The 21,269-nt window shown below is 40.5% G+C and overlaps 1 protein-coding gene across 1 annotated transcript in view; it reads right to left on the reverse strand.

Annotated features, from left to right (window-relative positions):
• The window catches only part of LOC143127716 (fatty-acid amide hydrolase 2-A-like), a 76,873-nt gene that overhangs the window by 7,345 nt on the left and 48,259 nt on the right, over positions 1 to 21,269 (reverse strand). Inside the window, exons 5-9 of the mRNA XM_076289378.1 lie at positions 18,600 to 18,719; positions 18,079 to 18,214; positions 9,336 to 9,453; positions 1,724 to 1,843; positions 1,498 to 1,609 (exon numbers count right to left, since the gene is read on the reverse strand). Coding sequence (XP_076145493.1) covers positions 1,498 to 1,609; positions 1,724 to 1,843; positions 9,336 to 9,453; positions 18,079 to 18,214; positions 18,600 to 18,719 — 606 coding nt within the window. The remainder of the gene's footprint in view (positions 1 to 1,497; positions 1,610 to 1,723; positions 1,844 to 9,335; positions 9,454 to 18,078; positions 18,215 to 18,599; positions 18,720 to 21,269) is intronic.

Below are 21,269 nucleotides of genomic sequence, written 5' to 3' on the forward strand. Positions count from 1 at the left end.
CTACCAAGACGATCTTAATCCCCCCCGCCACAAATTGAATCCAATTCTGTGGGAAACACTGAACCATCAATAAAATCTTAACATTTATCCTGTGCTGGATGGGCAACCAGTGGAGAGAGGCTAGGATGGGGGTAATATGCTCCCACTTTTTGAATCCGGTCAGCAGTCTTGCTGCCACATTCTGGACCAGCTGGAGGCGAGAGATAAGTATATGAGGGAGTCCCAGGTAAAGTTAATTGCAGTAATCCAGCCGAGATGTAATAAAAGCGTGGATTACTTTCTCCAGGTCATTGAAAAACAGAGACTCTGACTCTGAGCTGGTAGAAGCTATTCTTTACCACCACAGCTATTTGCTTATCAAAGCAAAACTCAGAGTCGAAAATGACACCTAGGTTTCTAGAAGTGGTGTGATATATTTGTATGTATGTAATGTGTGCTGAGTGAATGTACCGAAGATCACAGTATCCACTCGAAGGCAGAGGACAAAAGTGTGTAGAGCAAAATGTTTGAAATTTCCAATTTCATCGTCCCCGCGAGAGTTTAACAGGTGTGATAACTCCAAATCCCCATGCTAATGGGTCCTACTCCATCCCCTACTCTTGCAACTTTTGTCTATGTAAATGAGTGTGTGTCTTTGTTTTAGAGTATTTGTTTGCTTCTCTGTGTGTGTTCGCTTGTGAGTGTGTGGATAATGGGGTTTGTGTGTATGTGTGTGCCTGCTTGCCTGCATGTGTGTTTTTATGTGTGTTTATGTTTGGTGTGTGTGTGCGTGCATGTATACCTGTGGTGCCTGTGTGTGTGCGCGTGTCTTTATGTGTGTTTGTGTGTGTGCGTGCGTCCACAAATTCTTTGCAACAAATGCCTAAAAACACTGCAACTTCCATCGCATACCAATAACCGGGATCATTGTGGTCACTTTAATCATCATGTTAAATTGTCATACCGTTACATGTCTATCCTACACTTCAAATTCTGTGCAGTTTTGAACCTGTCAGCCAAAAAACAATGGTTCCGTGTCATCCTTGTGGGGCTACATGCCCACCAAGTTTCGTGCAGCCCGGTCTTTCAATGTCCCGGGAATTGTTGACACAAATTTATAAAAATAAAATAAATAAATAAAAAATCTGGGAGAAAAAAACTGACTATACCGATATGACCGCCACTTTGCACGGTGCAATGCATGCCGCTTGCACGATGGTCATAATAACAGGATTTGTTGGGATGAGGCATCCCAACAAATGTGGCAATAAACTGAGCAAAAGTATATGTGTGCGTGGGTGCGTATGTCTGTAATCTGCGTTGTGTTGAACCTGCGCGATTCAGCCCTGCACACGTCCGGACTCGAACCCGCGAACAGCAGTTGAGCTAAAAGCCCAGGCTACTAGCTTGCATGCCAGCAGCACTCTTGAGGCGTCGGGGAGTGAGGTTTACCAACGTTCCACACACACAGCTAAGCTAGCTGGCATCCGTTACATGTGCATGACTGTGCGTCATTACCTATTGCTGCCATAGTGTGTGAAGATCTTCCCAGCATCCACTTGACAAGCTCCAATGGAGGACAAATAGGTGACCCCTCCTCCCCCATATGCTCGGACATGGACTTTGGGGCCTGAAGATAACACTCAGTCAACACCAAAATCACACTCACTTTGGGTTATTGCTGTTGTGCATATGAAAAAAAACTCACTACATCAACAAGTAATGACATTACACTATCACCTACCTTTCCATCTTTGTCAGGTAGGCCCATGAGGGTCAAATAGATGCCAGCGGCATACTTGAGCTCTGGCAGACGCAACTCCTGAACTTTGACTCCAAGGTCTGCCTCCAGGTGCTCGACAACCTATAATAACACACAGACACACACACACAGGTTGGGGTCAGGGTTTAAAGGGTTAGCTTCCTCCAAAAAATGGCACTCAACATGTGCTCACTTACGCCCCCATTTTCAAACAAGACAACGGTGTAACTTTCAAAAAACAGTCTCTGGCAAGTGACGTCACCAAAGTCCTTTTAGGCAAGTCCCTCCACTTGGTGGCTATATTGCAACGCATTTTGGGCACTACTCGGGCATCTATTTCGGGCAGAACTGCGCGTGTGCAAGGCTTCATGACACCAATTTTCATCCAGCTGTGAGATTGACACAATGTATTCACAACATACCACATGATTGGCACGATGTATTCACATGTCAACTTTTGACGGAGGAAGAGGCAGAATATCGACTTCTGCCATGCTTGCGTTATGAACTAACTCCTTTTTTTTTTTTTTTTTATTTGTATTTTTATTAGTGTTCAGAATCTCACATACATCTATTCATCTTTTTCATATTCAGTGCATATGGTACATACAGTAATCACATCCTCTTATTTTTCAAAGTAGTGAAATTAAAATAAAATAAACAAACGTGCATATAAACAAACAGAAATAATAAGTAAAACTGGGAGAAATCATTTTCAGTACAGTAAGGAAATACAATCAGGCCATTTATCTGTGACATAGATGCACCACTTTTGCCAGTACTCAAGAAATGTTTCCATTCTTTGGTTAACATGAGCTGTAATCTGCTCCATTCTGTAGATTTCTGTTACAATGTCTCTCCATGTAATAATTGTTGGACACTCTGGTAATAGCCATTTTCTGGTAATAGACTTTTTACCCGCCACCAGCATTGCATTTATCAGGAGTTTGTCCCCTTTCAGCCAACCTTGAGGTATATGTCCAAGATATAGGGTCTTAAAGTCCAAAGGAATGTCCTCACAAAAGATTTCCTGTAAAGCAGTGTGTATCGCCTTCCAAAAGTTTTTAATGCTAGGACAGTCCCAGAAGATGTGGTAATGGTTTGCGCTTTGATGTCCACACTTTCTCCAACAAACAGGGATGTTATCGCTATAGTGAGATGTCTGACATGGCGTAATGAAATATCTTATACAATTTTTCCAGTTGAACTCTCGCCAGCTCATTGAGCTGGTACATTTCCATTGGTTCTCACATATTAATGACCATTCTTCCTCAGAAATATCTATCTCAGATTCCTTTTCCCATTTTGCTTTAATGTATGTGGTTGAATGATTTTTGAGGTCTAGAAGGCGTTTATAGATGGCTGATATCACTCCTTTACTGAGATTTGACTTATATGCTCTTTTAAACAGTTCTATGAAGCTGGAATTGGTCTCTATTACATTCTTAACATTTTTGTCAACATAATGTCGCAACTGTAGGTATCTAAAGAAATCTTGTTTCTCCAACATAAAATTTTCTTGAATAGTTTCAAAACTAAACAATATATGTTTCCCTTCATTATATTGCATAGAGCTGTTATTCCATTGGCTCTCCATTTTTTGAATCTGGTGTCCATTTATTTGGTGTGAAGTCTGAGTCATATCCACACCACCTCAGATACAGTAGATCCCCTTCTAATTTATATTCTCTAATGATATTTTTCCATACCTTAAGGGTAATTTTAATCCATGGGTTATCAGAACTGTCTGTGTAGTGTTGCAGCCTAGAGTCAGCTATAATTGCTTGTATTGGAATGGGAAATAAGTTTTCTTCAATGTTTTTCCACTGTGCAACATATGAAGGATTACACCAGCATATTATAGCTCTTGTCTGGGCGGCATAATAGTATTCCTTGAGGGATGGTAGGCTCCATCCTCCCTTCTCCTTCACTAGCTGCAGTGTTTTGAGGCGAACCCTTGGTCTCTTGCCTTGCCACATATATCTAGATAGCATTTTGTCCCATTCATTAAATTGGCTTTGGGGAACTTCTATTGGTAGGGTTTGAAATAGATATAATAATCTGGGTAGTATGTTCATTTTAATGGATTGTACTCTTGAGCTGAAACTAAAGAAAGTGATTAGACTCCATCTTGTGATGTCTTCTTTGATTTTTTTGTGTATAGGTGAGTAGTTATATTCTGATAGTTTAGATAAATCTTTTGGGATAGTTATGCCCAGGTACTTAAAGGATTCTAATTGCCATGACCATGGGTATTTGTTCTCCATTTCTGGTGTTGGACTGTAGTTATATGATAGTACTTGGGTTTTACCCACATTAACCTTGTATCCTGATAATTGCCCATAGTTCTTCAGTGTCAGCATCAACTGAGGCAAAGAGAATGTTGGCTGGCTAAGGAAAACTAGTACATCATCTGCATAGCATGCTACCTTCTGCTCTCTTTCTGCAAGGTCAATGCCTCTTATTTCTCTATTTTGTCTTATATGTTGGGCAAGTGGTTCAAGAAAAAGTGAAAATAATAATGGTGACCATGCACAGCCCTGTCTTGTGCCCCTTTCCAGGGTAAATCTATTTGATAAGTAACCCTTGACCCTTGACGTAGGATTATTGTATAGTGCTTGTATGGTTTTAATAACCCTGACATGGAAACCAAATCTATGTAGAACTCTGTAGAGAAAATCCCAATTGACTGAGTCAAAAGCCTTCTCTGCATCAATACTAATTACTACTGCTTCCATTTTGTTTTTCACAATATGGTTCATAATGTGCAATGTCCTTCGTATATTGTCTTGTGTTTGACGTTGGTGTATGAAACCTGTCTGATCATTATGGATCAATTTAGGCATAATGTTTTCAAGTCTTCTGGCCATAATAGAAGTGAACATCCTATAGTCTATATTCAAAACAGATATTGGTCGGAATGATGCACACTCCGTTTTATCCTTGCCTTCCTTTGGAATGGCAGAAATAATGGCCTCTTTCCAACTAGGAGGTGTTTGTGCCTTTGTCAGGACCCAGTTTAGCGCAGGAAGAATGATAGGAATCAATTCATTCCTAAACTCCTTGTACCACTCAGCTGTATAGCCGTCAGAACCTGGGGATTTACCCACTTTAAGTCTGCTAATTGCTGCCTGCAGTTCATTTTCTGTTATCTCAGTCATTAGCTTTTGGTTGTGCTCTTCATTAAGAGTGGGTAAATTTAATGCGTTCAAGAAAGCATCGATCTGGGCCGTGTCCCCTCCTGGTACTCTTGTATATAGTTTTTTGTAAAATGCTTCAAATGCTTCATGAATCTCACTTAGTTTGTTTTTGAAATCATTTGTTCTAGGGTCTCGTATTTTATGAACTGTATTTTCAGCTAGTTTTTTCTTCAGTTTCCATGCTAGTATTTTCGTTGATTTTGGGCCACTTTCATAATGTCTCTGCTTTAGATACATTAGGTTTCTTTTAATGTCTTGTGTGGTTAAACTTCTAATTTCATTCCTGATTTTCTCAATTTCCTGAAATGTATTTCCATCTGAATTGGTCTTATGTTTTGCTTCTAAATTCTTCAATTTCCGTTGCAGTTCCTCTAGAGCTTTTTTTTTTGTCTTTTCTTATGTGTAGCTATTGCTATAATTTTCCCTCTTAAAACCACCTTCATAGTATCCCATAATATATTAGGTGAAACCTCATCATTATCATTAAGTTCTAGGAAAACACCTATTTCTTTTCTGATGTCTTCTTTGAAACAAGGATCATTAAGTAGGCCAGAGTTAAATTTCCAAATAGTATTTCGGGGTGGCAGATCAAGGCCAATAGTTAGATATATAGGTGCATGGTCACTCAAATCAATTGTCCCAATATCACATGTATGTATTTTATCTTTATCCCTTCCAAATGTTATGAAGTAATCTATTCTTGTGTATATGGAGTGAGGGGTAGAGTAGTGGGTGTAATCTCTTCTTTGTGGGAATAGTTCTCTCCATATATCAATAAGTCCCACATCCTTAAAAAGTGTATTGACTTTTCTGTATATAGATTTTGTTTCAGTTTTACCACTTGAAGAGTCAAGTTGTGGCTGTAAATGGATATTCAAATCCCCACCACATATTAGCAGGCCTTCTGTTTCTGTTATAATGAGATCAAGTATCTTTTGGAAAAATCCTATATCACTTCCTGGGGGTACATAGATATTGAATAGAGTTATTATAGTTCCATCTATATTTCCCTTTATTAGAACATATCTACCCTCCTTATCTTTTATTTCAGATATTTTTTCAAAATTGACTTGTTTAGAAATAAGTATGGCCACTCCTCTCCTATGTCCTGGCTTATATGATGAGAAGAACAAGTTAGTAAAGCCCATTCTCTTCAATTTCTCATGCTCCTTATCATTTAGGTGGGTTTCTTGTAAATATACCACATGTGCCCTTTCTTTTTTCATTTTAGTTAGAATTTTAGAGCGTTTGATTGGATTTAACAGCCCGTTAACATTATAAGAAATTATTTTAACCTTGTCACTAGCCATAGATTATGTCTATGCATCGTTGTGCCTAAATATGTTTCAAGTGAATTACTCCCAAAAAGAAAAACAAAGAACATTTGCACATAATAAAACAAAAAACACAATAACAGAGATTCCAAGGCTGAGGTCCTGAAATGACCCTTAACTAAGCTAGAAAGAACGTCTAGCTGGGGAGGAAAACCTCTCCTATTCATAGGAAGAGGGCCTCCACTGAAAGTTCCCAACTGGGAGAAAGCAAAGTCTTTGTCCGTCAGTGCTAAATAGACTAACTTAAGGTCTGATCCCTCCATTGTACATAATATTTCCACCTTTATCGAGGAAGAGAATATATGTATTTTAGATAGTAAAATATGTTTTAGAATTGGAACATTTTACCACCGTTTCACATCCTCCGTCCATTCACGAGTCATCTGGCTTTTGCTGTGTGGTCAACCGTCTCCGCCCTTCCACTCTCTCCCACGCAGTGCGAGACAGCTGTGCAGCTAACTCATCCTTCTGTTCAGCCCTGAACACGTTGATGGGTAGTCCTCTGTTCTTCATATCTGTCGTCGCTTCCTCTGCTGATTGGTAGAGCCGTGTCTCGTTCTTGTAGTACACCCGCAGTTTGGCTGGGAATGGAGTCTGGAAGCGAATATTATTATTTTTTCAATACTCGTTTTGCCTCGGAGTATTCCTTGCGCTTCTGTACAACTGCTGGGGCGTAATCCTGGTCAAAATATATCTGTGTCTCATCGTCCAAAAGCACACCTTTCTTTCCCCATGCTTTCCGAAGGATTTCTTCTTTAGTCTTGTATCTCAGGAATCGAATCACTATTGACCGTGGCTTGTTTTCCCCAGTAGATTTAGGAACAAGTGCCCTGTGTGCTCTCTCGATGGCTATATCCGTCGCTTCGGGTATTTCAAGTTTATCACGCAGTAACTTTTACATGAACTCCTCCATTGACGTACCCTCTGCGTCTTCTGGTACATTGAAAATTCTGAGATTTTTCCGTCTGGACCTACCTTCTAGGTCGAGCACTTTATTATCTAGCCGGGTAATTTCTTTTATCAGATTCATTACCACTTGTTCCATATTCTGGGTGCGGTCTTCCACCTCGCCAACGCGATTCTCCACTTCCTCAACTTTTTGGTCAACTTTAGTGAGATCAGATTTGATGTCGTTTAACTGTTTATTCATGTCTTGACGAAAGTCCAGAATCTCCTCAAGAACTTTAGCTAGGCTAGTACTAGTGCTAGCCGCTGTGACTCGGCTAGCATCCTCATGAGGCGAGCCAGAATTCCCTCGACCAACTAACTCGGTTTGCTGTTCAGTACCTTTTTTTGTGTCTCTTGTTCTCGTTCCCTTGTTCGCCCCAGACATTTTGACCGTGTATAAGTAAAAATGAATAGTATTTGAATACGTTTTGGGGTGAAGTATCTTGGTTCTTGGAGGAGCTGTGCTCTCAAGCTGCCATTCGCTGTGCTGACGTCACCGGAACCATGAACTAACTAGGGGTGGGCGGATCGATCTAAATATCGATAGTATCGATGCCAACACTGGTATTGGTATTTGATCGATACAACTGTAATTGAATCGAAATTTTAATTTAAATATCTCTCCTCTACGTTCACTAGTTGCTTGTGTCTTCCACCTCTACAATCCTGAGCGAACGCTGCTTTCACATCTTGCCCACTTTGCTCCTCCTCCCCCTCCTGCTGCTCTGCTGTGATTCGTTGTTGTGTCGTCATGTGACTCACTGACACAACGCGCAGAGGAGCAGCGAGGCTGATAGCACATTGAATGAGAGATCAGGATGGCCGAGAGGAAAAGAAGTATTGTGTGGAGCTATTTTACGGCACTATTAGTACTGCAACTTGTGATACGTGTAAAAAGAGCATTCGATACTGTGGCAACACTACAACCTATACAAACACTTAAAAACACATGTCAAGGAAAATGCTGAGCTACAAAAACGAAGAAATGAGGAGGGAAATCCATCCACTTCCAGACCCCCGGCACAGAGACAGAGTTCGTTGGGAGAGTCATTTCAGAGAGGCAGAGAATACCCAGGTAGCTTGTAAGAGTAGGCTAATATTATGTTAGCATGTCATATCCTGTCTTCAGTTAGTGTGATTGCTCAAGAATAAGACATTGCGAAGCTGAGAGCAACCTGACGAACTTTAATTCTTACATTTAGACCTGGGCTGTATTCACTTATTCTGCGCGCCCACTCTAACATTAGATTACATTTGTGCAACTTGTGCACTTGTTATTTAGGCCTACAGCCTAACGGTGGTGCTAATATAATGTCCATTGTCTAGCATGGCAAAAACCTTTGAGCTGTTGTCTAAGATAACAACTGGCTCGTCCATATGCTTGCATATAGGCTATCATGCACTCCTGATTGCTTCCATCTAGTCAAGCATGTCCATCATTACCGCATATATTGATAAACTAGAAAATAAACATGAATGTTGTTGAGCAATCACACACATTTTGTTGTAGGCCTAGTATAGATCAGACGTTCAAATAATATATGCAGCCCATTGAAACGTGTTATCTATAAACATAGTATTTTTTGCTCATGTGACCTGCTATAATTAGGCTAAATTAAAACCAGAAAAAAGGGAGAGATTTTTGTTATTCGTTATTTATTTATTTTTTAAAAAGGCTGTAAATTTTGGTTTGCATTTATTCTACAGTGCCTAATAACTAATAATTCTGTGCACTTCAATACATTAATAAAAACATATTGCCTAAAGAATTGATCATTCATTCACCTCAGAAATAATGACATCCTGCTCTCCCCTAAACAAAAGTATTTAGTGAAAAAAGTAGTGAAAAAAGTATCGTATTGGTATCGGTATCGGCAATACGGACCCTATATGTATTTCGTATCGGATCGATACCAAATTTTGCAGTATCGCCCACCACTAGAACTAACTCCTAACTCACTTTTTTAAAACACACTGCTATTATTCTGAACACAACTGTATGTGTGTTTATGTTTGTGTGTGTGTGTGTGTGTGTACATAGATGCATGGTTGTGTGTGTGTGTGTGCGCATGTGTGATTTTGTGTGAGTGTGCATGTGTGTATGTTTTTGACCTTTCTCTGAGCTTGTATTAGCTGTTTGTCCACAGGAGAAGTGTATGGGGATCCTCCGTCATGAGGAACAGAAAAGAAACGCAGCTTCTTCAAGTCCACAGGTTCAGATAAGGAAAGCCTGAGAACACGGCAACATACATGAACACACACACACACACATTAAAGCAACACCAAAGAGTTTTTTGTACCTTAAAATAATAATTCCAAAATTGTTTCAGTGGTTCATCAACTCGTAACAGGGTGAACTGCAATTTTGCATTCGCTTCGCGGCCCTCTATCGGCTATAACCGCACTATGTAAGTTTGCCAGATCGGGTAGCGGATCTGTAGTTCGATGGAATGAGACATACATTGAGAAACTACGTCTATGTGACACACATGAGAAACTACAAATTTGACTTGCATCTGATGTCGCAATACATTGTACTTTTATAAGTCATGCAAAATATTCTACCTTGTCTGTGGACATTGTTATTTGCAAAGCCGGTGCTGGATAAACAAATAGCGTGCGTGCGACAGAGGGAAAGTTCTTTGGTGTTGCTTTAAGTTCTGAAGGTAAGAGAATAAATAATTTCTGTTGAGTGTTCTAAACATTTGTGTGTGTGCAGGGCCAGGTTAAGGTCATCTGGGGCAGAGGCCTCCCCAAGCCCCCCCCCCTCTTTTTTTCCCAATATATATATTACTAGTAGTATCATCTATCCATCTATATATTTCATAGGTGGGAGTAAGTCACACATGTGCAAGTCACAAGCAAGTCTCAAGACTTAACCTTCAAGTCTCAAGCAAGTCCAAGTTATTTTTTGTGACAGTCAAGCAAGTCAAGTCAAGTCATAGCTTGGGTCAAGCAAGTCAAGTCAAACAAATTAATGATGATTTACCCAGGTTATTATTTTAAAATAAGCTACAATAGGCTAGTTATGAACTGCTGGAGTTTTATTTGTAACAAACAAATAGACATTACATTCATTCAAGCCACATAGCCTACATCTGAACAGTTTATAGAATAACATGAAATGTATATGAATAAAAATAAATGTATTTCAAGTAGACCTATTATAAAATAGCCTATTATTGTTTCAATATGCCTCAAATATTAGGTAAGCTACATCAAATCATGAAAATATATTCAAACAGTTCAAGTTACACCTGTCCTGACCTGTCACATCTCCAGGGACCAAATAATGTTGAAAAAGTGAACTAATTCATCAATCAAACGCTGCCGCCGCTGTCACTGCCAAACTTTGACAAGCGCGACAGCGCAATGGGTTTTAGGAGGGTTTAGGACCGTCAATGCTATATCATATTATACATAAGCCTAACATGTGAAGTAAGCTACTTTTCTATGCTGATTGCTGGCAGTTAGCTAGGCCTACTTACTGTTGTTAGCCTACTACTAGGCTGTAACGTATGGAACAGGGGCGTGTTTAAGAGGGAGGGAGAAAGAGAGGCGCTTACTTTAGGTTACATTGTCAACATTTTATATCAAGATTAAACTTAGACAAGAAAATGTTTCACTTTGCCATTTCACACATTTTAACCTAATATGGCGTTAACTAAAAAGCATAATAGATTCAAAGCCAACTCTTAACATGCCTTAAATTTGACGTTTCTAACACGACTAACTTCTGACGGATGAGAATCAACGTGGTGGTGGTTATGTCGCTAATTTGCGCACTTGCAGACTGCTGTTCATTTCTCATTTGAGTTGTCAGATACACATCATCTGTGAAGCCAAAAATTATGTTTTGGTATAAACGTAGAGCCTTCCATATTTGCAAGTTAGCCTACCTCAGTCTGTCTCATTTGATCTGGCACTTGCTGTTGGTCTGTCGCGTCACTTGGTAACAATGACAGGTTTGCTCGCGTGACGCACGCAACAGCACCTAAGCAGATTTTCTAAAATCGTAAAGTTAACTCCTTACTGTAATATCTATGAAAAAAATAAAAAGTCAAGTCATTTCAAGTCATTTCTCTAATGATGCATTGTAACACGCAGTCTGTAATACATTGTAACACGCAGCCCTAGCTAGCCATGACGTCAAATACATTAAAACACGCAGTGTAGCGCACAACACACACAGACCAAATAAGGGGGGTGTCGGAACCGATAACGGTAACGTTGTCAGAGACAGGGTATGCCTAGAAGTAGACTTATTACTATTTTGATCCTCGTCAGGGCAATCGAAAAAAGTGGACAGGGCGCCTGCAGGAATGAATACTATGGTACGCACACCCACCTACCGAATAGTAGTAGGCTACTAACATCCACATGCAATATCTTTACAACAACAACGCCTAACAACGAGGTCGGAACTTCGCTCCATTGAGGTTCTCCTGGATGACGTTCTCCGGCGGCAGTCCCTGTTGCTCTCTGGAATGGACACCATACAACGGGCTGGCCACCCCGGTGCTGGGGCTTCAGCGGGCCATGAATCGTCCAGCTCTGCCTCGCTCCCTGATCCTCATTCCACCTGGACGTCCGTCGCGAAGAAGTGGGAAGGGCTTTCTCTCCCGCTGTTCGCCCCTGGTGACGAAGACTTCGCCATTCCACTCTCCAACTCCTTTGGGCCGCGTGGGGCACTCCTGGACATAGAGCCCGAGGTAGCACGGCTACCTAGCCCGGAGCCTCTTCGAAAGCCAGAGCAACTGCCTAGTCCTGTGGTACAGGATGACCGAACTCCTCTCTACAAAGCGAAAAAACACTGCACCACTCCACTTTCTCTGAAACTCGGAAACACCGACACCGGCTCTCCCCCTCCAATGTGCACCTCTCGCCCTGCATCCCTCCTGCTCCGCTGGTCTCAGCTGACACACACAGCAGCCCCCTGGCTTCTGCCGCGACTTCTGATGACGTCACTATTCTGGGGTCATCTTCTCTACTCCCCAGAGCCACAGCCTGCCTACCTGCTGCTCCCATACCAGCCCCCTCCTACCCGGAGGCAGGCTCTCCTGCTGCTTTCCAGCCTCTCCCAAACCTTACTGTCTTCTCTTGCGAGGACTTGTCGTGGCAGATATTCAGACTCGGGCCAGAAATTAAGTCCAAATATCTTGCCTACAACGTAACAAAAATACACCATTATAAGTGCTGAAGTCAAAAACTTTTCCCAAAAAGAAGGCTCAAAAGTCCGGCAGAGTTCCGTGCAAAAATTCCTTTAATGACTACATAGCGCAAAGCCTGAGTGGATCGCACGATCGCACTCCCGAACAAAGGTAGAACTCTCTTACTTATACCCCTCCAAAATGCTGACACAACACTACCCCGAACGAACTTTTCACCTTAAGTTCACGAAAAGTTCAGGGGTGTACAGTATAGAGTGATCACAGGTCATACATTGTGCATGAGTTAAATATTGTTCGCCCCCCTGCACTCTCCTACTGGTTGTTATGAGTAGAGCTCACCCTGTGTACGCGTTATCTTGCAGCTTCAAGGCCGACTTTGGTTTCTTCAAAAGGCCTAGGCTAAGGCAGCATGAGACACAGTGCAACAAAATGAGACACAGGGCAGCAAAAAAAGACATAGGGATACAGAGCGCACGTAGGGGGAATTCTGGTAGAATAGCTTCAGTATGTTAATAGTATTAGTTAAACTTGTTATTTAAAATGTTATAAAAGTATTATGGTTAGGAATAACTTCAGTGTATTACTTGATTATTATTAAGGTTATATGAATACATGCTTTACAGTTTCAAACTCGTTCTCTCATCATGTTGTCTACAACCCATAGGATAATTTTATACGACAGACTCACATGCTTCCCAAGTCCTGCTGCTAAATTACTTTTTTACTCAACGATGTCTGGATTTACTGTTCTTAACGGAGACTTGGATAAGCACAATTGAAGCATCTGTTTTCAACTGTGTCCTACAAACTGTTCTTTTATTAGCACACCTAGGTCTTCTGGGAAGGGTGGTGGAGTGGCCTTGGTTTTTAAAGCAACACTACAGAGTTTTTCAACCTTCATAATATATTTCCAAGACCCTTGTGATGGTACATCAACTTACAATAGGTTGAATGACACGTATGCCATAGCCTGACGGGGTCTGTATCGCTTTTACTGGCACTACGGAACTTCTGGGTGCGGGTAGTAACCCGAGCACAAAAAGAACTACAAAATTCGACTGCTCTACGGCATACCTCACTCCCCCCCACCACCACCATTTCCTCAAATTTGGACGTGAGAGAACTAGCGTTTGTTTGCCGGCTGTCACGCATGTATGTTGTTGTCATGGCCGAAGCAGTAACGAAACCGAAGAAGGCATAGGTTTTGCCGGAGGAAACTAGGAAGAGAAAGGGAGAGTGACAAAATCAAAGGCCGGACAAGGATCAATATCAGTATTCGCTCACTGGCATGAGCTAAGGAGGAGGAGGGGTGCCCAACCAAATGCGGACTTGGTCTTCATGCTGGACTAGTAAGTGTAGGCCTATTGCTTGCATACTAACGCTAGTTTTTTTAATTTGTTGTCTGCCTAGCGGAAGCTATCTGGTCCTCTAATGCTAGTAGACGAGCGAATCTGGTAAATAGCATTCTCGTTCTGATTTGAGCATTGCAATCGATGACATGCAAATCGCAAATGTTTGATCTAAAATCGCTAGCATTCTCGTTGTGAATTGAGCATTGCAATCGATGACATGCAAATTGCAAATGTTTGATCTAAAATGGTGTAGCCTACAGCCTGTAGTGTTTTATGACGAAGCCCCTTTTTTTAGGACAAAAAAAGTCAGAAATGAGCCCATATATTTTTCTGGTGAAAGTGTCTTGCCTCAGGCTATAATGCAAGCTATTCTTTGCAGATTCATCTATGGTAGCTTGATATTATAATATTGACGATATATGGCTATTACCTACCACACAAATTAATTAGCATATCCATTCTGTAAAACAGTAGCCAATAGGCTACTATAATGACGCTGGCTTGTAAACATAAGCTACGCGATCTTTTGGGTTTGAAAAAAATAAAACTCATGAAATTATATTCATATGACATGCTGAAATATATGGCACTGTACCTGGGATGACGACATTTCACACGCAACGCAGGCGGGGTATTGGCTTGTCAACAAATGCACGTGTATCCCCTGGTGTAACCGTGACAGATTTTACGATAGTACTAGAAGACAATACTGTTTCCCGACTGTAGGGGGACCCCGAGAGCAAAACTTCCATAGTGTTGCTTTAAGAACAATCTGAAAGTACGCCTACTTTCTGCTGGGACCTACTCCTCCTTTGAAGCCCAATGTGTTATGGTGGAATCTACATCAGCTCCGTTAGTGTGCGCCCTGGTCTACAGGCACCCAAAACAAAAACAAGGATTTCATAACTGAATTCTCTGACTTTTTATCCCATCATATCACTATATATGATCGTTTGTTGATTTTAGGTGATTTTAATATCCATGTCTGTTGTCCAGATAAACCTACAGCTAAAGAATTCTGTCATGTGCTGGATTCGTTTGGTATTGTGCAACATATTGATCAGCCCACCCAAGTCTCCTCTGAGGTCGTGGTATCCACCGACATCTGTGAGACTTTTTGGACATTTTTTATTGATAAAATCCATGACATTAGATCAACATTTCCCCCCTCACTTCCAATCACTTCACTGAAGCACCCAGGTGTTACAGCTCTTTTTGATAATTTTTCTCCTGTGTCGTTTGAGGAACTAGGGGACATAGTCAAACACATGAAGCCCTCCACTTCTCCTAATGATGCTGTCCCCTCCCAAATCATAAAAGATGCCTTTGACACCATCAGCCCTATTATTCAGGTCATCCTCAACTCCTGCCTCACTGCTGGGTCTGTTCCAGCATGTTTTAAGCACACAGTTGTCCAGCCGTTGCTAAAAAAAACACAATTTAGATGATAAGTCTCCAAAAAACTATCGTCCTATCTCCAAATTACCCTTTGTGTCGAAAATACTGGAGAAGGTGGTTTTATCGCAACTACTCCCCTTTTTAAACTCTGCTGGTATTTTGGAGCCCTTTCAATCTGGTTTTAGAGCACGCCATAGCACTGAGACAGCCCTGTTGAAAGTGACTAATGATCTGCTCCTCACCCTAGACTCTGGGGAAAATGCCATCTTGTTTTACTCGACTTTAGCGCTGCATTCGACACTGTCGACCACACTACTCTTTTGTTGCGCCTTGAACAGCGTGTTGGTCTAAAAGGTACAGCTCTTCAATGGTTCTCCTCATGTCTCAGCAATAGATCATTTTCAGTATCCATTGGTCAGTTGAGAAAGTGACCTGGAGAAAGTAATCCACGCTTTCATTACATCTCGGCTGGATTGCTGCAATTCACTCTACCTGGGACTCCCTCATATACTTATCTCTCGCCTCCAGCTGGTCCAGAATGCGGCAGTAAGACTGCTAACCGGATCCAAAACGCGGGAGCATATTACCCTCATCCTAGCCTCCCTCCACTGGTTGTCCATCCAGCACAGGATCAGTTTTAAGATTTTATTGATGGTTTTTAAAGCCCTGAATTAGGCCTGCACGATAAATCGTTATAATGTCGCAAACTCGATTCACCCATGTGGGCGATTTAATTTTTAAATGACTTCCATTCTCATTTAATTTTACGAGTCGACAAGACATTTTGCATCACAAACACTACTACTTTTTTCTGTGAGTTTTAAAGCGCTTACAAGCGTTGCAATACTCTCCCTTCTCTCACAAAGTTCATGGCTTCATCCTCAGCCAATGACAAAGTGCCTTTTAGTCACATGTTTCACTGGTGGAGTGAGTACGGAAGTTCGAAAGCCTTCGAGGCTGCAGCATCGTCGAACTGCAACAGGAAATAAACAAAATCGTTCTTGATTAAAACCCAGGTAGCTAGCAGTGTTGGGGGTAATGAATTACAAAGTTACACGCTACTGTAATTTAGTTACATTATTGGGTGAAGTAAGGTAATGCATTACAATTCAAATTTCAGTAATTAGTTACAGTTAGGCTGAATAACTCGTCCATTTCTGCGTTACTCACAATATCTCTAATATATTGACTTACTTTTTCCATAGCAGCACGCAGTGATTGCTTATTTAAAATATAAATTAGATGCATTCTTTCATTGTAGAGATAGAGCAAGCATTCTCTCCCTGCACTGCCCTCCCTACTACTGCCCTGGCTTCAGCCCGTACCGCTTGTGCAAGGACTTGTGATGCAGATTACAACTGTCGCGGTGTAGCCTAGACAATTTTGTTCAAAATTGATGCATTCAAGTTAACTTTGCAAAGTTAGTACACGTTGTCAATCGCAAACACATGTCTTTACATAACCAAAACATGTCAATCAACTTACTGCAACTACAGCTTCAGTCTCTAGAGAAATGGAGCTTGTCAATTTAAGTGCAGTATCAAAAACAGAATAATTACTTAGCACACTCTTGAACTGCTTGCCTTTTAGAGAATTAACATTCAACTGGCCATTCAGTTCGGTTCAGTTTGTTCAAGGAGTTCAGATAGAGCCTGTATCAGGACCATATTTAGTTCAATGTCAAAGTCAAAGTCAAAGTCAAAGTCAGCTTTATTGTCAATTTCTTCACATGTTCCAGACATACAAAGAGATCGAAATTACGTTTCTCACTATCCCACGGTGGAGACAAGACATATTTTACCAATTTTAAGTCCACAGACAAACATAACATTCAAGTAAACAAAAAAGTAAGTAAATAAGTAAATAAGAGGGCACATATAATGAAAAAATAAGAGCAGCAAAATTTGGTTGAAATTGTGCATAGACAGTCAATAAAATAAAATACTAGTGCAAAGTGTTATATGTACTATTTTTGGTAGCCTACTGTACTTAAATGGCCAGTATTTTCTTTATTCATTGAAGCCTCTATATTTACAGGCTTGTGGCAATGCACAGTGTGCTATAGGTGCCAAAATCTATGTTTGGTACTGCCACATTATCTGTTATGTACGGTCTTTTTCATTGCACTTTGTACGGCACTTTGGTCAGTGTACACTGTATTTTATGTGCCTTATAAATACATTTTACTTACTTTCTTACTAGTTTTGTTCTAGCAAAGGCTGCCGTTAAACAGTGGTAATAGCCTAACGTTTTGACAAGCACACCAATCTTGCCTACCTTGTTCTTGCGACTTGCCCATTTGAAATAACTAGCTTTGCTGTCTCCATCCTTTCTGTTTTTTTTGTTTAAAAAAAACGTGTTATGGCCCCAGCAGTGGCGACTGGCTGGGGCACCTGCACCGTACGCCGGCGACCCGGGTTCGATTCCCACCCAGTGGTCCTTTCCGGATCCCACCCTGACTCTCTCTCCCAATAACTTCCTGTCAATCTCCACTATCCTATCTAATTAAAGGCATAAAAAGCCCAAAAAAATATACTTAAATTTTTTTTTTTTTTAAACGTGTTATATCCACGATGAGTCTGGAGTTAGTGAATTAGCTTATAACATTGTGTGCTTAGTACACCTGCAGACGCGCCTTACTAAGAACATTCTCTCTTTTTTCGAGCTCCGCTTTCATGTTTCCTAATCGTCTCATGCAAAGCCATTGTGGTCTGTAATAGCATGCATTGATACGGGCAACGATACGTGACGATAAGACAACGTGGGCTTCACTATGTGGTGGAGAAATGCATCAAAAATATCAAAATATGATCATATTATTTTTTTTTTCTTTTTTAAATGTCCCGCGCCGGGGCCCCCTGGTGGCCGGGGCCCGGGGCAGCAGCCCCTTTACCCAATGCCCAAACACGGCCCTGTGTGTGTGTGTATGTATACTTGTGAGCATTGGGTCCTGCCATGATCTTCAGCATGGGCAGCAGGTCTTCAGCGTAGCGGCACATGGGTCCAGTGCTCACATAGTCCTCCTGCCGACCAGAGAAAAGGGGATGCTGGCCGTCATTATTCACAATGTCTGTGTGGGAAAACACACACACACAATATTCAAACACTGTATTGAATATTGATGCCTGGAGTTACAATGCCACACTTCCATACATTCACACACACACACAACTTATCATGGCTGTAGAATTGTATACGTCACAAATATATATAGCATTAAGACATAACAAAAGTCCCTTCTGTTTCACATGCACAAACCTATTATACCTACCTACATTATAATTACTGTACTGTATAACACAGTGCCTCATATCCACATACAGAAGTATGTAAAATTGGATTGTGGCTAATGATTACATTCCAACAGTATACATTATTGCACTGTATTCTTTAATACATGACTATTTTGCACACAGCATATGTTATAGAACGATTAAGAACATATAAATACACACGTGGGGTGCCCTTGTGGCCAAAGATGCCGTTGAAGTAGCAGGGCAGACGGATGCTGCCGCCGATGTCTGAGCCCACTCCAAACACAGAGGCCCCTCCGCCCAGCAGACTACCCTCCCCTCCTGAGAGAGAGAGAGAATAGTCAGTTTCATTGATTGTAGTCGAAATTAATTGTTGCAGCATATGCTCAGCGAATGGAATGCTTCAGTTACGTGCCTTGTGCAGCCTCTCTGTCTCGCTCCATCATAGTAATTGCCTCAATTATCCTAGCAACCACTTTGTTAACTCTTGTTAAGATATTGCTGTAGAGTACTGTAGACAAAATACAGTGTATAGCACACCCCTATTACCATGCTTTTTTAATACTGAGAGGTCCATATTTTTTCCATAGAGTTCCATATTTTTTACTTTTCTCCCTCCAGTCTCACTTTTTCATTTATAGTGCAGTCCAGACAAATGTGTTCATTCAATTTTCTTGGGGATTAGTAAAACTATAATTTGGAAACCTAACATGACAAATAAAAAAAATACTTGATTACATTTTTTCAGAAGTCATTACTGCAGTCATTTTGGATCTGGAAAATTGTATTATTGGATAATTTGGGGATTTCGTTATACATTTGCATACTATATAGTCAGTAAGACAGAAAGCCAACAGCACCTAAGCTTCACATTTCCCCACTCTCCTCTATTTATCGAATACCATCTTGGTTGGCTAACAACATCTATTATTATATAAAACTGAGAATAGTGGAGCACAAAACGGCTATACGCACTAAGAACACCACCTACGCTATTGCAAGACACTACATGCAAGCCAATCACGGTTCCCCGGCATCACTTAAATTCTGGGGCATTGAAAAAGTCTCCAGACCAACTAGAGGCGCCAATGTTATTAAGAAGCTTCTATGCAGGGAGGCCTATTGGATCTACACACTGGGCACACCTGAGCCTTCTGGTCTCAATGAAGAATTGAGCCTGTCGTGTTTCCTGTAATACTAGGTTAATATATGACTTTTAGCCATCGACTCTCTTAAAATAAAAAAATAAATAAAAATAAAATAGATTGAAAAGTAGTTTTTTTTAAATTACTGGCGAGTTTTTTTTCTCATCTCCATGAAATGTCTAGCAATTAGTGTCTTCTCTTTCTTTTTCTTTTCTTTTGTTTCTCTTGGGTTGGTTCATTTAGTTATTGTTTCATTGTAAAGCTTATGTGTAAAAAAGTTTTACTTGTATTTTTCTTTTGGCTAACGTACTTATTGAGTGCAGCCCTTGGAGGGAGGCCCAAGATCTGCCACGCCTTCTACACCTGATTGTGATTCTGTTTTCACATAATGGGCGCTCCTGTCCATGCTATGCAAGGACTCTGAGGAAGATGCATGAAGCATCGAAACGTTAGTCCCTTTTGTGCACCTTAATTAAAGTTTATAGTAGGGCTGTCAAAATAACTGATTCATTTCGATTAATTAATTTGAGAAAAAATAACTGATTAAAAAAATTAGTGCAGATTAATCGATTCCGTATGACCTTTGACCCTGAGCCGTTCTAGTCAGTAAAAATTAGACTGTAAAATGAAGGAGAGAGAAGAAAACGTGCTGCCTGGATCATTGATTGGAACATTTACTTTTAAAAAACAGCCTGATGGTTTTGATAAAAAATAAAGTGTTGAAAATAAAGTCCTCTGCAATGTCTGCAGCAAGGAATTTGCATATCACCGGAGTTCATGAACTCTATAGTCGCACATCAATGCAAAGAAATAAGTGTTGACATTGAGGGGAGTGTTAATTTATTTTCATTGTGTACCCTAGGTTATATCTGTGGCCTGAAATGCCTTGTATGTGAACAAAAAAACTTCTTCCCGAAACACTTTTGAATTTATTTCCTCAGCATATTAGGTCATATCATAGATTATTATGGCCATTATTTGAACAGTGAAATTAATAATAAAAGAGTTTTTGAACTTTAATGTCACTAATGCTGATTATTCAATTATTCATTTGAATTTAAATATTTAAAATACTTTCACAGCAAAAATTATATATGCGATTAATTTAGATTAATTAATCACAGAGTATGTAATTAATTAGATTATTTTTTTAATCGATTGACAGCCCTAGTATATATTGAAGCTCTTCAAAGTGATGTTTCCAAATGTTACCATTTGTTATAGCTATGGGGTCCTTTCTTTTTGAGTTGTCTAGTTGGTGCCATATCTTCCAAAAAGAGGAATCTATTGCCTCCTCAATCTGTTCAAACTTTGATGTCATGAATTGTGTTTTTTTGGATTTCAGAAGATTCTTGTATTGCTTTAGAGCATCTAAGTTAGCGGATACGGCCCGCCACCTCATTTTGGGTGGCCCCAAAAACATGTCCGTGGTATATAGCATCTGGCCCGCATGGGAGTACGACATCGTCAAACTATGACCTCCGTAATTTCCCCCATTCATTCTCTATGGCGAGTCTTAACAGTACACATGTAATACTCTTTTTGTCCACTGGTGGTTGTTTTGGCGCTGTTTCGCGTTTGCCATTAAAAAACAGAATGAAATGTAGGCCTACCTGCAAACAATGTAAGAGGCCTATGCTGACTGCATCAGTGCTCAGAGTATTCTAAAAGTTTATCAATTAATTGTTAATAACTAACTAACTTCTATTCAAGTCATATTTCTGGG

Source organism: Alosa pseudoharengus, unplaced genomic scaffold (assembly GCF_046254945.1).
Source record: "Alosa pseudoharengus isolate Yale_2024_CS ecotype anadromous, Long Island Sound unplaced genomic scaffold, YU_APseudo_1.1 YU_APseudo_1.1_scf_17, whole genome shotgun sequence".
NCBI classification, from domain to species: domain Eukaryota; kingdom Metazoa; phylum Chordata; class Actinopteri; order Clupeiformes; family Clupeidae; genus Alosa; species Alosa pseudoharengus.